The sequence below is a fragment of the Hylobates moloch genome, unplaced genomic scaffold (assembly GCF_009828535.3).
Source record: "Hylobates moloch isolate HMO894 unplaced genomic scaffold, HMol_V3 SCAFFOLD_3, whole genome shotgun sequence".
Lineage (NCBI taxonomy): Eukaryota > Metazoa > Chordata > Mammalia > Primates > Hylobatidae > Hylobates > Hylobates moloch.
The window spans coordinates 57,474,931-57,492,179 of NW_026652278.1; the positions used below are offsets into that span (position 1 = coordinate 57,474,931).

Below are 17,249 nucleotides of genomic sequence, written 5' to 3' on the forward strand. Positions count from 1 at the left end.
AGTGATGCCTTTGAAATGTAAGGGGAAAATGACAATGTAAAGTTATAATTTAAGACTAATAGTGAAGATAGCTACTAGAATATAAATGGTCATCAGTTAATTAAAGTTTAATTACTATTCAGTAATTCACTCTTTAACAAGAAAATGAGTTATGATAAATTCAGACTACAGGGACAGATATTTTTCTTGCAGAGCAGTTCTTGCTCATGGTGCAATGCAGCATTCTGTCCATGTAGTATAGTTGTACCTCATTCGTGGTAACACAGGTGATTACATTCAAATGGCATTTAACATAAATTGCACCAAACTGCCCTATAATTTCATTTTGGACTGAATTAATTAACTTCTCAGTAGGTGGCTGAGGTGCTGAACATAAGCCTAAAGAAATACTTGACTGCTTAACCTACCTTATGTGAGGTGTCTCTAATTCAAGACAGCTTCCATTTTTAATAAATAGTAGCAGGTAAAATGCATTTAGTAAGATCCCAAAGGGTAAAGATAAGGCATTTATAATAAATGGATTTAGTTTTCCACATAAATTCACATCCATTTAAAAGAAGTCAGGGGGCATTGCAGACAGCTAAGGAGGATTTAACAAAACTCAGCAAGAGTTAGCATGCCTGATATTTTTGAAAGACTATTTACCTTAGGAGGTGTGCATTTAGAATTTTAAAAATGCCTTCTTTGCCCTTGCAAGATATTAAAATACAAAAGTTACCACTTAGTAGCAATTAAAAATAATACTATCTTAATGCTGACTTCATAATTTATATCCCAGAGCTTGAAATGTAATTGTCTAAGACATTATCTTTAGATCATCAGAATTATCATATCATAAAGTATCTATTCTATTTCCCCAATTATATTATCAAGAGCTGACAGCTAACTCTTTGTTTCAAGTTTATAGTCTTCATATATCAAGAAACAAATTAAAAGGACAAACAAGGAATGTCAAAGCTCATAAAAAGCCGAAGCAGCTTTCATATTACATGGCGTATTTGTCATAAACTTCTGCTTTAAGAAATGGGAAAACAAACACTTCTTTTGAAACACTCTTTGACACAGTGCTTAACTATTTTTAGATTTTTTTTTTAAACTGTAAAGGAAGGGAGGAAGGAGAGACAGAAGGAAAGTGGGAAAAGGGGATGAGACGGAGAGGGGGCCAGAGAAAGAAACAAAGACAAAAAGGAAGGAAGGAAGGAGGGAGGGAAGGAGGGAGGGAAGGAAGGAAGGAAGGAAGGAAGGAAACCAACTTTGTATTATAACTACAGTCCCTAGGTAAGGGTTAAATTAGCATTTCAGGAGCTGAAGACACCAGACCCATTTCAAAGACTTGTAACATACAGTAAGCTGGGCCCCCCAGAAAGAGACCGAATAATTTGGTGGGGAGGGGGTGGTGGTCCTTGCTCAGGCTTTTAAATGGTTCTAGGTAAAAAGGGCTTCAGTCCTGTTTCAAAGTTCTGCTCTGAGGGCACAACTGCTAGATAATTTCTACATGAACACTTTCTTTTTCTTATACACCTTAAATCCTTCCTGCTGTTATCTGCATGAGGAAAAATGGCAAGAATATAATCTGGAAGTTTTAATACTGATTTGTAATAAAAGAAGGTGTCAACTAGGAAAAAAAAAGAATGCTTAGATGCCAGCTTCAAAACAATTTTGCCTGCAGCATCTTCTAGCTCAATAATTTAGTGGCAATGACAGTCACAAATGCTGTCAAAAACAGCAATGAGGTTTTAAAAAATAACCAAAAAATTCAAACAATAATATCCTTTAGATTTTTAATGTCATTTATTGAAATGGCAGTCATAACAGAAGCTTTGAGAGCCTTCTAGTTAGAAAAAATAAGTCCACTTTTTAAGGTTTCCATACATGTGATGATCTCTACATGCTATCAAGCAGGCATATAGTATTTTCTTCTCACGAAAACCTGTGTCTGTCCTGGTGTTACCAGTCACAAGAAACCTTTTGTTATCATTACTCCCTCAAGATTCAATTCTTACTAGGAGTCCTGGGCAAACACAAAAGTGTCCTGGCAGTTACATCATTCTCTATAAATGAAAAAGACCCTGCTATCTGAAAATAATGAAAGGCTCCATTTAAATTAATGTGGTTTTTTTGGTCAAGTGTTCATTTTGTTTTGTAATAATGTAGTTCTGATCCAAATAGAATTCTTGCTAGCTTTAAAAAGATCTCAAGAGATTATACACAGGGCAGCAATTTAATTCTTAAATTTTTATTTCTTGCAATGACATTTAGGGTTCAGTGTGATTTGAGATTTTTAGTGCTGTTGCTGACACCTTATGGAAACTGTTTTATTTGGAAATTCTGATTAGATTTTTAAAACTGTTCTGCTCTTGTTTACAAAAAGCATTATTATAAAAAATGGATTTTTTGTTCCTTTAAGGTATTTTTATGCTATTTATTCCTCACTTGACTTTATAATCCTGTTTGGGTCACTATGATTAGTTGCTATGGAAATTACCTCCTATGGAAATGATTCCAATGTCATTGTTGTAAGAATATGACATTTAATGAAAAATACCGCTAGCAGACATCAACTCTTACTAGGAAAAGGAAATCTAATTAAAATTTTAAAAAAGAATTCTGAAAATTATTTACCATGGCCAACTTTTGTGATATTTTTGAATCTCTCATCTTCTTTTTAAATAAGTATTAAATGAATTTTAAGGTGTTGATCAGCTACTCACTTCCCTAAATTCCAAAGTCACAATGGAAATTAGCACCACACACAGAAAATTGAATGTAAAGAGCATTTCATCTATCGTTTTTCTAAACTAATAAGTGTTATGCTTCATTAATGAAAGTTAATGTCAACAGTATTTCAGGGCTCATCAAGGAAACAAGTTTGAATAGCATATTACAAATTCCCTTTAAAGATGAAGAATTTAATATTGCAAAATTTATCCCAGGAATTTAAAAGGTCAGGCCTATAAACTAGTGAGTTAAACAATAGATGAGAGCCAGTGAACCATTAGATGAGAATTCCAGAATGCTAAGAAGAGAATTTTCTTGGGTGGATTCTATAATTTGTGGTTTGAATAAAACCTTTGAAACATTCCATTAGTATTAAAATTCTCACAATGAGAATATGGCTCATATTTAACACATTTTAAATTACTAGACAGTCTCTCCCCAAAAGAAATTTTAATGCTTTATTCTGCCTAGGGCTTATTCACTGCCTGGTACTAATTCAGGAATAAATTAACCCTTCCAACAATTAGGATATTGTCTAGAAACTGCCTCTTGCACACTGCTGGAGAAATCACTTACATTTTGCAAATCAGGAGTAAAAGAGAAATCCATTTCTTCATTATAAAATGTTTTTCTATACCTAATAGCTTATTAATTATTGGTATAAATCACTATCATATTTACCTATATAATTACACTTTATTCTATAATGCCTATGAATTAAGCTTCACAGTTATAGATTTTGTTAAATGTTTTATCATTAAGAGTTTTCTATACTTGTGCCTGCAGCCATGATCTAGGGTCCAGAATGTCTTTGATGGATTTCTGCCTTGGAGCTGGCACTGGCTTGGCTTCAAAATTGGTTTTAGTGTCTGTGTGCTCACCATCACTTAATCTATTTTTCCTGGCAGGGAGAAGTTTTCGAGGAGCAGCCATTGGTTTCGGTAAGTGATGCATTAGGGTTGATAGTTTGGTATCCAAAGACGATGTCTGAGATACACTTGTTTTTCCCCAGCTGTCCTTAACCAATTGATCTGTGTTACTCTGTGATTTTAAGCTGAATGGAAGTTTATCAGAAGGAGGAAGGGGAGCTTGTCTCTTTTTCCCTTTTTCGTCATGTAATGGCTCACTTGCAGGAGACAGTACCTTTTTCTGGATGACCATTTGATGGTTACCATCAAAGAGTGTGGCCCAAGGAGGTGGTAAGCATTCTTCATGCTGACCAGTAAGGAACTGCACATTTGTCTCTTCAATTTTTTTTTGTATTATATCCGTTAGACTTTCAAGTTTCATAGGTGAATCAATGCCTATAATAATTTTAAGAAAAAAAACATGAAAAAATTCAAAAGCAGTATGCACTTTATCTGAACACATTCTTTTCCAAACTAGTATGCTATATATAATGGTCATCAAAGACTATAAGGAAAACGTTCACTTGTAAAAATAACCACACCATTAGAACTAAAAAGATCATGCACTGCACCAATCATACATTATATATGTAAACATCCACATAATACATAGTATGTAAAACATATATAATATACATATAATGTACATAATACATACACATTTATAAATATATTCCTATATAAATCAGCAAAATCCAGCTTTCAAAGAAGTGGAGTTATATGAGTTTTCTAAAAAATTCTATAGATTAAGTATGAGATAACATTTCTTGGATTTAAAACCTTATTCTGACTGCTAGGTAAGAGATTTCCTTTTTACAAAAGCTAGATATATATTAGGATGACTGTATTTAGATGAGTATTCTTTCCTGTAGACCAGCAAAGTCTCTGTTAAAAGGGAAAATGCTTAAAACCAAAAACCCAGGAAAACAGAGTGAAGCCCTCATACCACTTTGGTAATAAGGGTGGTGGGTAAAACTTTCCTTGGGAAAAATAAAAGAACAGAGATAAATGTCTATTAAATGAATTACTAGTATTTTAAAATGTGTGAACCCAAATGTATCATTTTTAACCTAACATTTTAAAGTGAATGTAAGTACAGGTACATTGGTGGCAAATTAAACAGAATTTAGACTGACTTGCGCTTGTTCACAGCATTATTTACTGAGGCAATTGCACAAAAATAAACACCCTTCAAGGTGTGGGAAATTGAATATTAGTGAGTCTAGAAATTTAAAATTTTCCAAAGTATTAAACTTAACCAATTTTTTTTTTCCGGCTAGAGATGAAAGCTTCCATTCATTAATATGCACTTATCAACACTACTTGAAAACAAATTTAATAAAATACAGAAAAAAATTACTGAACATGATTACATTTTAGAATCTGCAAGTGTTTATTTTCAGAATTTTCATCAGCTACTCAGCTAATATTTATTTTCAGTGCACCTTTACTCATTTTAAGCCTTAAATTTTTTGTTTGATCTTAAGCATTCAGACTATGAAAAAATGTGTATTCATTATTTTGTATTAATTCATCTATTAAACATGAGTTCTTTAGTCTATAATCATAGTCTTTTTTCATTCATTTTGATTGTGCCCTGAAAATTTTAGCATTTTAATGTCAATAGAATAAGCTGCTTGAGTATGGACAATGTTGTTTTTGTTATCCTGAAGCTTAGAAAAGACAAACTCCACTTACTCATATCATGGTAGACTGAGGTTGCCTCTTTTGTCAAGAACAAAGGTGGTTTCCGTGGTGACATAATCTCAATTTTCATAAGTTCTTCACAACAATGCTTCCATTGGCCTAAGACAGACAGAAAAAAGGTAGACTAGTTTAAAACATAAATGTGAAGATATATATTTCATTTTTAATAGATAGCAATACATTTTTGCTTTGAATAAAAATCAGTGAATTTATAAATAAAGCACTGCCTTAAGGGAGGCTTGCAGAAAAACCTAGTACTATCCATAATTTCGAAGTCCAGGCCTGAACATAAAAGTAATCTATTTAAAAAATAAAGTTCCGCCGGGCACGGTGGCTCATGCCTGTAATCCCAGCAAGTTGGAAGGCGTAGGTGGGCGGATCACCTGAGGTCAGGAGTTCAAGACCAGCCTGGCCAACATGGGGAAACCCCTTCTCTACTAAAAATACAAAAACTAGCCGGGTGTGGTGGCAGGTGACTGTAGTCCCCTCTACTCGGGAGGCTGAGGTAGGAGGATCGCTTGAACTCGGGAGGCAGAGGTTACAATGAGCTGAGATTGTACCACTGCACTCCAGACTGGGCAATAGAGGGAGACTCTGTCTCAAAAAAAGAAAAAAAAAAAAGAAATACTTCTATGCAAAGACATTAGGCTAAAATCTCTAGGCTATTAAATACTATCCTATTTAACTAAATGGTTAAGAACTACTTTAAAATTTCTATTTATTGCAAAAGTTTGTGCAGGTTCTCTTCTTTTAAATATTAAACATTAAGTATTCAAGATGTTGAAAGGTTAAACAATCAACTGAAATATGGTTACCTAGAAGGAAATAGAAAAAAACATAAAGGAGTGAAGTTCTCAAAAATGGTTTTAACCATGAAAATTTTGATTAAGAAATAAAAATTATTTATTTAACAACTGTCCCTTTAAGATGATTATCATGCTTTTCAAAATCATTTAACTCTAGAAAAACACTGTATTTTCATTTAGGTTTTAAAAGGTATATAAAAACCTATTAAGTCATATCGCCCAATAAAATTCTGAGTCTAATTTGTTTTAGGAAGGACACATTAAATAAAGGCATTTGGAATAAGAAAAAAATACTCTTAAATAAAATCAACTATTAAGTTAAAATTTAAGTGTGGACATTAATTTTTATTTTAATTATGTTTCACACTATTTTAATCTTAAATTTTTTAGATTTCTCCTGAGTGATGTCTAAAAATTTAATCTTTTCATACGTGTTGTGCACCTGCATGCTGGACAGCAACTATGCTAGTTCCTACGTATCTGTATATTAATTTTATAAGAGTAAGTTACTGAGGTTCACCTTCTTATAGCCTATCTTATACCAGTAGAAAAGTAAATAATACACCTATGTTGTATATCCATATTTCATATCCAACTTGATTATTTTCTATGACTTAAAAACTAAGGACACTTCATGTTTAGTAAAATTACTCATTTTTGTTGTTTGTAGTTGAATATACTATCATAGTAATATGATAATATATGCATAAATTAAAAATCCACCACTGTTAGTTAAGAAACATCAAAAAGCCTTTCAGCATGTTTTATTATGATGCTAAGCACTGAATAGGATAAAAATTTCAAAATAAGCCACATAGCAACTGATAAAGGGAATAAATTCTCAAGTACAAGGCTTCAAAGGTTGATCCCTAGAATGTATATCTAGTAGGATCTGAGATCTGATAACTTATTCCTCCCCACACTTCCTTTTATAGATAAATATATAAGAGCCAGTTTTTTTCTTCTTGGGGGCAAGAAAAAAAACCCATATCTAATGGAAAAATAATGAAACACTTTAAACTGGCACACATTTCTGTCACATTCTTAGAAAAATTATTATAAAGTATAGTATTTCCTCTATATTGATAAATGAAAGCATTTCATTGTTAAACTAGTAGCAGAATACGAGTTACAATGAAAACTGGAATATAATGCCACATTATTTCACGTGTTGCTAAAGTCAGAGGTACAAATGTGTTCATGGGTCAAGACTTTACAATTGAAACATTTATTTTGCCAGTAAATAAAACTCTATGCATAGCTATACATGATAGCCAGTATGCTAACATGAAAACAAGGGCGCAATATGAAATATTAAATGGGTATGTTTTGTTCACATAACAATTTATATATTGAAGATGTTTCCTAAAATACCATTTACTGTTAGAGTGTTCCCAGTCAAAATAATTTTTTATGCTAAGCTCCTAAAGTAACTCAATATTTATATTGTTAAATATTTTTTAAAAATGTAATGTTCCAAATCTACCTTACTTTTCTGTATCTTTGACCTACCATTCTTTGCTCCACTCCTATTGACCATCCAGAACACGTGTCACTCCTCTTTTACATGTTTGTTAACTCACAAATATTAAAAATAGTTATTACATCCCCCTTGCCCACCAACATCCACCCTAGGCTATTCTTCCCCAGGCTAAACAGATCTACCTCCATAAGTGTTTCCTCCTGAGTTCTAATTATCTCACTTTCCTGGTTTTCTATTCTTAAATAGCGCCAAATAATTGAAATTTGCTCTCAATATTAAATTTCTCTTACTTTATTCTGCCCTGAATATCTATCCTGTACTTTGTTCTACGTACCATACTTCAACCAGGATCACAAGAGGTTGTACCTGTCACTAGGAAAGTTAAAATTTTAAAGTACAAGTCAAATTTTTAGTATGGTATAAATACCTCCATCTTCGCTTAATATATCCATACACAATGAATTCTGAATTTTGAAGTATAAATGTAATAGAATTTGTACTATAAAAATTACATAGGTTGGCAGTTTTTATGCAAAAAAGCATTAAATACCAAAAAAGTAACCAGACCCAAGAACCAAGTTGTCATCACTTCCTTATTATGTTGACAGTAGAAAAATGTCATGAGGTTCTTATTCCTTCAAATCCCCATTTTAGCATGATAAATTATTTCACATAATCTAGAGAATGAAAGCATGAGATGATCATCTAATAGTAGCTGATATCTAGACTACAAGATTCTGGTATTATCACCTTCATTTACCTCTCCTGTTTTTATGCACATAACAATTATAGAATAGCTGGGTGCGGTGGCTCACACCTGTAATCCCAGCACTTTGGGGGGCCGAGGTAGGCGGATCACCTGAGGTCTGGAGTTCGAGACCAGCCTGACCAACATGGAGAAATCCCGTCTGTCCTAAAAATACAAAATTAGCTGGGCGTGGTGGCACATGCCTGTAATCCCAGCTACTCGGGAGACTGAGGCAGGAGAATCACTTGAACCCGGGAGGCAGAGGTTGCGGTGAGCCAAGATTGTGCCATTGCACTCCAGCCTGGGCAACAAGAGCGAAACTCCATCTCAAAAAAATAAAAATAAAAATAAATAAAATAAAAATATCAAAATCATTTCTAAAAATAAGATAGTCATTTATAAGACAGATTCTCTAACAGCATTTAGGAAAATGGTTAAAGTTTTAGCTATGATTAGCAAAAGCAAGGAAGTTCTTGTCTTTTAAGTTATATACCTGAGATCTGCTGAAAAAAAATTTTTTTTTTTAAGACAAGAGTCTTGCTCTGTTGCCCAGGTTGCAGTGTACAGGCGAGATCTTGGCTCACTGCAACCTCCGCCTCCCGGCTTCAAGCAATTCTCCTGCCTCAGCCTCCCAAGTAGCTGGGACTGCAGGCACGTGCCACCACGCCTGGCTAATTTTTGTGTTTTTAGTAGACATGGGGTTTTACCATGTAGGTCAGGCTGGTCTCAAACTCCTGACTTCAGGTGATCCGCCTGCCTCAGCCTCCCAGAGTGCTGGGATTACAGGCGTGAGCCACCGTGCCTGGCCTGAAAATTTTAACTAAATAAATGTGGTACATGCTGATAAGCATGAAATGAATATTTGAACATTTATTGAGTATCTAGGGATGATACTTAAGGAAAACAAGTCCTAAACAATCCAAGAAGGCCATGGAGGGAATCCTCTAGTTCAATGCTGTGAACCAGAAACCTCTTCAGGCCTAAGTTTTCTCATCTTCAGAGCAAAGGGAAATAATTTCTACCTCACAGGAGTGTTATAAGAAATAAATGAAATAATCTGTTATATGGGAAATAATCCATAAATTTAGATCCCTTTCTTGCCTCTTACCCAATTTCTAACTTGAGAGCTGCAGGTATTAACTCTTCCTCATAGTGATCCAGAAAACAGAATTCCTAAAATGTCTGTCCCTAGGATTATTTCTATGAGTTGCAGAAATAATTTCCTTTTTTTGGAAATGTCTCAACTTTCTATGGAATAGCATTCAGTAGACAAAATACTGGTAGTATCTATCAGCAGGCTTTGTTTGATCAGAAACAGACATTATCAACATTCTACATTTTCAATATAATGATAATATGCTATTGAACTTACTGTCAGTAAACACAAAGAACTGTTACGATTTCAGTATTTTCCTGTTGATAAAATTCCTCCTTGAGAAATATTAGAACCTCATATATTTTACACACTAGAGCCCTATTACATTACCATCCATTGTTTTTATGTCCATGTCATTGGACTGTATTATTGAGATGAGAAAATCGTATGTGTGTGGTTTAAAAAGAAACCTGTCTGGATGATGTCCAAGAAGATGATAACAAATCTGGAGTTAAGGGAAGGCTACAAAAGTGAGACTCCTGAATGTTTCAATATTTTAGGATCATCATTATCCTGGAAAAGTTTTTTGTTCCTCGAATGGCTTCTTATCCCTTGTATCAAACACATTGCTTTCAACAGTTAAATCCTAATATTTTGAGAGAATATGGTCTGGTTGTTTTAGTGACCAAAGGGAGCTTCAAAAAGTAGGAGGTAGAGATGCTAGAATCCAAACGTATACTATACAATAGTCAGTCAGGCACTGGAAAGCGATTGAGAGAAAGAAGCATCAGTGCATTGATGATATACTACCATTTTTTCAAGAACATAAAAAAATTTTTGCTACAAACTATAAGATTATAATTTTAAGATTGCTGTGCACATCCTTTTAGGCTACATAAATACGCAATTAAAAAAATCCAAATATCTATTTACTAAGATCAAAGAAATGCTGCCAGAAGGCTTCCATCCACTTCTGAAGATCTTCTCTATTGTCAGCTGCAAAAATCTGAGTTATAGCTTGTCCAGGAACAGGATTGATGACAGAGAAATTATGGATTCTCTTCTTGGCATCCTTATCCATTGCCCGGATTCTGGTTTCCTAAAAATTAAGAAAAAAATTGGGGTTTTGCATGAGAAAATTTCTGTAATGATTAAACAAATGTTTTATTGCTTAGCTACCATATTTATACCTGATGTAACCATAATCTTATTGGTGATCATTTGAAATTTAAAACATGTAATTTTGAGAATTTTTTATATTCAAACTCCAATCTAGGTTTTTAAAAAAGAATGCTTTATATAAAAAAACTGAATAATGTCTTAAATTATGCTATATATAGCACTTATGCTAAATTACATGAGATTAAAACATAACCCCTGTTTTGATCTATCTCAGTTTAAGTGGAAGTTTACTGTCTTTTACATACATCTTAAAATTTCCAATAAAACAAGTACAGCATGTCACAGCTATAATGTGGATTATGTTAACCATATTTCAAATTAATAAAATGGAAGAATCAGTAAAGTATGTTTCTTATTCTAATATTCATGCATAACATCTAGTGCTATCAGTTAAAGTCGTAAAACCGTAACTTAGTGTTTACTGTAGCAAAACAGGTTTTTCTCATTAACATTTATTTTGTATGTAACATTCATTTACAAAGTCCATAGCTAAAGATCCATAAAGTAATATAATCTTTATAATGTTTAAATTATTTTTAAAGTGCTAAGTACAACACTACCACAAAGACAATGGTTTCATTCATGCTGATAGTCTAAACCTTTTTTCTGAGTGATACTAGAATGCTATTATGATGACACTTATTGATTCTATACTTAGAAGATTCTGAGAAGTCTATTCCCAAGTCACACACAGGCGCAGCCATGCCACATGGTAAGCTGGCAACTACATGTAGCTTTGACCAAGGAATATTGGGGGATAAAGTCTGTACTAGAACTATCTGTTACACAAAGATAGAGATTTGATGCCTAGATAATAACTCCCTTACACTATTCTAGGGCAATGCTGTCCAGTATAAGTACAATGTGAGCCACATATGTAATTGAAAATTTTCTAAAAACCACAATAAGTAAAAAGAAACTGCTGAAATTAATTTAACGATGTATTTCATGTAACTCAGCATATCTGAAATATGTTGAAGGCTTTCATACTAAGCCTTCAAAATCCAGTTTGTATTTTACACTTACAGCGCATCTCGATCTGGACCAGCCACATTGTAAGTGTCTAACAGTGACTCCGGGATAGTGGCTACTGCACTGTACATAGTGGTTCAAGAGAATCATGGTTAAGCCTACTGTAATGTGTGACAAGAATATTTTGGCTGGTAGTAATAAAAGCTGATTAAGAATAGAAAGAAATTCTTCACTGAGTAAAGTGTGAGGAGACGCTATACAGTCACACGCCAAAACCTACATATACATACAATATGGATATTATGTAGTCATTACAGAAGTAGCAGGGTTAGGAAGAAAAGCTATCCATTCCCTGAAAAATGGATAAATACAGGCAGGTGAACATCATATATACTACACAAGGAATTCCTTTCTGAAGGAATAAATTCTTATTCAAAAACCGTAGGGGAAAAATGTTTGTTGTATAAAGCAGCAACATAACTTTGAACCTTTAGAGTATCACAAAATATAACAATCATTAACCATCTTAGAGACAGTCTATCCTGTCACAGTAGAAATCTAGGAATGTGAGTGTCTTTAGAGGACTGTAATGGGACTTATGCCCAGTATCTTAATTTTATCATAATAGAGTCTTTTTACACTTCTATGTCTTGGTAATAAACTTTGTGAATTAATTCTTTTAAGTAATTATTTTTATTATGTAACAAATTTTGCCCTAAATGGTATCCTTGGAGCTCAAAGATGCACCTAATCATCCACTGTAAATATAAAGCTTATAATCACAAGCAGAGAATGCCTTAAGCTCTAGGAAGAATCTTTGATATGCTACTCTTATCAGACTAATTGAAGGTTAAATCACAGTAGGGGAAAAACCCTCTATTGTATTACAAAATAAAATAAAATAAAAAGTATTCTTGTTACTGAAATTGTGCTTCCCTCCACCAATTCCATTTTAATAAACATTTCTGACTACTTTTTGTATAAAGGATTAAAGTGGAGTCAATCTTTAAATAACGGAAATTTGATTTTTATAGATGAATTTGGATATTTTTACCAAGGTATCATTTCAAATGAAACCACTACATAGAAAATCTGATGAACTCAATCATTTATATCCTTCTAAGAGAATATAATGCAAAAATATATAAATACTACTGTGTATACTCCATTAATTCTGGTAGCCATAAATATCACTACATTTTTAAAACCTGAGAGGTTTTTAAAAGGTGCAAATGAAATGCAGAATTTGAATTAACTTCTATATGTTATCATCCAAAATAATTTAATGGAAAACTTAACCAAAAAAATGCATGTCGAAGAAAAAGTGATTAATACAAGTAAAGTTTCTTAGAGTGTCAGAAAGTTCATGCAAGCTGTTTTTTCACTGTGGGAAAATATCAACAATAGTTCTCAGGTCTTCAATTCTCAAAAAAGGAAGTGATTAGAAAACACTAAGGTGAATTTTAGGACTGTTATTTATGGGCTTATGTGTTTATAAAAGTGAAGTATCTCCTCTTAGGGTGTGAAAACAAGGAACTTGGTAATTCCCTGCCTCCCCCCATATTTCTGCCACCTAAAATATTGCCTAGTACTCAGTAAATGGCTAAAAAATATTTAAAGAACAAATGAAATAGGAAAAGAACAACTCAAATAATGATTAAAAAGTTTTGTATTGATAGACCCAGATCCTAGAAATAATCTCCAATCCAATTCTTTATGAGGAAACATGTTCTGTGAGAAGTAGTCTATTAAGCCCAGCGCTTCCTGTATTGTTTTTGCTAATCTCAAAACTTCAATTATCTAGGGGGTTTTATAGTCAACTTTTCTTGATTTGTAAATAGATTTGAGATTATTCACTGTGTAATTTTATTCTGTAGCTGGGTTTGCTTTTCGTCAGTCTGCAATTTTTCACTCCATGAGATGGTGGTGTTACCTAGAGAATGCCAAGTGAAATCAATAAAAACATAAACTGGGAAGTCAATTTTGTAATAAAACATAAACTCTAAAGTCACAGGAAAGTTTCATTTAGGTTTTTAAAAATTATTATTTTGAATTAAAACTGTACTTCCTCCTCTTCATTTCTATATACATGGAAAATTACTAGATCAGGACTACATTTATAAATTATATATGTTACTTTTGACTATACGACCATAAAAAATGCACCCAGATTATGGTCTCTAAATACTCTTTACTAAAAAAATCAGAGCTTTTTGAAGAAATGGCTGACTCTCAGCCTGGGCCAGGAAAGGTGTAAGATGATTCTGGAACATCCTGTCCTATCAGAAATCTAAGATTCCTAGGGTTATGTCAAAAGGATTCAAGAGTCAACTCGAAGGGGCTTCTACTAGTCAAACATTGGACATTGATTAGAACATTGATCAGAATAGCAATGGCAAGGGACAGACACATGACACATATTTAAATCCAAAAATTCATAACAATATTTAAAAACTAACTCATTGGTCACCTGTGAAACACGGTAGGAAACCATCTCATTGTTTTGGTAACTGACATATAAATGGGAAAAAACAAACAAGCAAACAAACAAACAAAAAAACAACAAAAAAAAACCCAAGCACTTATCCTGTCTTCCCTATAAGAATTGTACTTCAGGGTAACCAAATAGCTGATGAAGTACAGGCATTCCAGCTATAAGGAATGTATAAATACTACCAGTTTGTAATCCTTAATGAAATAATGGATCTAAACAATGCTCATCAGTGGTTGTTAAGATGAGTGGAAGACCTAGATACATGATAATGCTTCTTGATGAAAGTATATGACCCTTCCTAAAATGTATTCTTACTAACCAACCAACAAACCTGAATATGATCCAAAAATATAAGAAAAAAGGCAGGCTAGGTGCGGTGGCTCATGCCAGTAATCCCAGCACTTTGGGAGGTGGAGGCAGGTGGATCACTTGAGGTCGGAAGTTCAAGACCAGCCTGACCAACGTGAAATCCCATCTCTACTAAAAATACAAAATTAGCTGGGCGTGGTGGTGCATGCCTGTAAACCCAGCTACTCGGGAGGCTGAGGCAGGAGGAATCACTTGAACTTGGGAGGCAGAGGTTGCAATAAGCCGAGATTGCTCCACTGCTCTCCAGCCTGGGCAACATGAGTGAAACTCCGTCTCAAAAAAAAGAAAAAGGAAAGAAAAATGGCAATCCAGGGATGCAACTAGAAAAATCCAGACTATGGAAAAACCCTGCAGGATAAAAGATCAGTTTCTTCAGCAAATAAATTATCTATGGTGTGTGTGTGTGTGTGTGTGTGTTTGAAGGGGGGAGTTTGAGGTTGGAGTGAACATAAGTCAACATATTCACTATTATTATTATTATTATTAAACTTTTAAGTTCAGGGGTACAAGTGCAGGTTTGTTACATAGGTAAACTTGTATCATGGAGGTCTGCTGTAAAGATTATTTAATCACCCAGGTATTAAGCCTAGTAACCATTAGTTATTTTTCCTGATCTCCCTCTTCCCACCCTCCACACTCTCCGATAGGCCTCAGAATGTGTTGTTACCCTCTATATGTCCATGTGTTCTCATCATTTAGCTCTCACTTATAAGTGAGAAAATGTGGTATTTGGTTTTCTGTTCCTGTGTTAGTTTGCTAAGGATAATGGCCTCCAGCTCCATCTATGTCCTTGCAAAGGACATATGATCTAGTTCATTTTTATGGCTGCAAAGCATTCCATGGTGTATGTGTACCACATTTTCTTGATCCAGCCCACCGCTGATGGGCATTTAGGTTGATTCCATGTCTTTGCTACTGTGAATGGTGCTGCAATGAAAATATGCGTGCATGTGTCTTTATAATAGATTTATATTCTTTTGGGTATATACCCAGTAATGGGATTGCTGGGTCGAATGGTATCTGTCTTTAGGTCTTTGAGGAACCAACACACTGTCTTTCACAATGGCTGAACTAATTTACACCCCCACCGACAATGTGTAAGCATTCCTTTTTCTAAAGAGACTTAAAAGACCTAATCAATCAACCATAATATGTGGCCCTTATTTGGATCCTAACTCAAAAACTTACAAAAATTGAGACTAGGGATCTTAAAGACTGCCTGGATTTTTAACGATATATTAACTACATATAATTATATCTACATATGACAACTTATATATAAAACCATAAATTTTCTTAAGTGTGACAACTGGAATATTTACAAGTAAAATTATATGGTCTCTAGGATTTGCTTCAAAATATATCTAATGGGGCAATGTGTGAGAGTACAAATGGGTTCATTTATACTATTCTATGTATAAATTACCTTGAATTTTTTTCCAAAGAAAACAATTAAAAAATAAAATACAAACACAAAAACCAAAGTCAGTCTATTATTAATGCCTCTTTCTTGGCTGTAATGCAGATAATATCTCACATCTTCCTTACAAACATGCTATAAAGATAAATGAGTTATTTGAAAAGTGCTTCATCTGAAGTCCTATTAATCAGCAATGAAGACAAAATGTTGGTGCTAAAAACAAGCTTTAGACTTTATATATACGCTAATGACAAAAAAGATTATCTTCGTATATACGACAAGGAATGTTTGAAATATGTAACGCATAGCTATAAGTTAAACCAACCATGAGGTATGATTAGTATCAGTTTAATATAATTATTTTAAATTTATATTAATTAAATCAGATGTAAACTCCTACAGGAAAATGTTTGAAAAATTATTTTTGCTATATTTACTTTTAAAAATCTGAATAGTTGGTATGATTAGATATTAAGGAAACTAACATAATTGGATTAAAATCCCATGTGCTTCATAATAATTTTGCTTTCTAGGTTCTATGATAAATATAATGGTTAAAAGTATTTTCAAAACAATTTATCCAAGGTCTACTACACTAAGCAGTGTTATTGACTTGTTTAGTACAGATTTTATTAAAATGAATGATGTATATAATATTTAAAACAAGAAAATACTTGATCTCAAAGACTCACACTTTTTTTTAACCATCATACCCCTCACCATATTGACAATGGATAAAGCTTTAGTTAACAAAATGCTTTCTATAATGTGTAGGAAATTCAGTTAAGTACCTGTTATTGAGAATGTCTTGCTCAAGAACATTCTTGTGAAGTTTTCTGAATTTGAAGCAATCACTTTGAAGTAAATCACCCTTTCAAATTTGGATTGACAATGGGAGGGGAATAGCTTTTAGGCTTTTCTTCCCTTAATGTGACTATTTCCACAGACAGCTCCCTATGAAAATTAATGAACTAACTTAGCCTTACAAGAAATGCCATTTAGGAGGACAAGAATTATAGCTTGAGAACAGATCCTGTGATCTAAATAACAGAACTATTATTTATATACCTTACCAACTGTGAAATTTATGTTTTCAAATAATTTTTAAGTAGCATTAAGGAAAATTATTTTCATGAGAAAAGAAGAAAGACAACCAAAGACAAAAAACTCTGATTTGTATTTAATGTTTAACATTATTAAGCTTAAAGATCTTAGAGACTAACCATTAGAAATATACTAAACACTAAAAGAGAAACAGTATTCTTTTTGCTTGAGATGGAGTCTCACTCTGTCGCCCAGGCTGGAGTGCAGTGGCACAATCTTGGCTCACTGCAACCTCCACCTCC

At 33.4% G+C, this 17,249-nt stretch overlaps 1 protein-coding gene and 1 long non-coding RNA gene across 2 annotated transcripts in view; one reads left to right on the forward strand and one right to left on the reverse strand.

The window, feature by feature from the left end:
* Positions 1–509: 509 nt before the first annotated feature.
* Positions 510–17,249, reverse strand: part of RTKN2 (rhotekin 2) — an 82,076-nt gene continuing 65,336 nt past the window's right edge. Inside the window, exons 10-12 of the mRNA XM_032138136.2 lie at positions 10,400–10,565; positions 5,325–5,432; positions 510–4,022 (exon numbers count right to left, since the gene is read on the reverse strand). Coding sequence (XP_031994027.1) covers positions 3,487–4,022; positions 5,325–5,432; positions 10,400–10,565 — 810 coding nt within the window. The 3' untranslated portion in view covers positions 510–3,486. The remainder of the gene's footprint in view (positions 4,023–5,324; positions 5,433–10,399; positions 10,566–17,249) is intronic.
* The window catches only part of LOC131383063 (uncharacterized), a 32,528-nt gene continuing 26,600 nt past the window's right edge, over positions 11,322–17,249 (forward strand). Inside the window, exon 1 of the long non-coding RNA XR_009212786.1 lies at positions 11,322–11,360. This is a non-coding gene — a long non-coding RNA (uncharacterized LOC131383063). The remainder of the gene's footprint in view (positions 11,361–17,249) is intronic.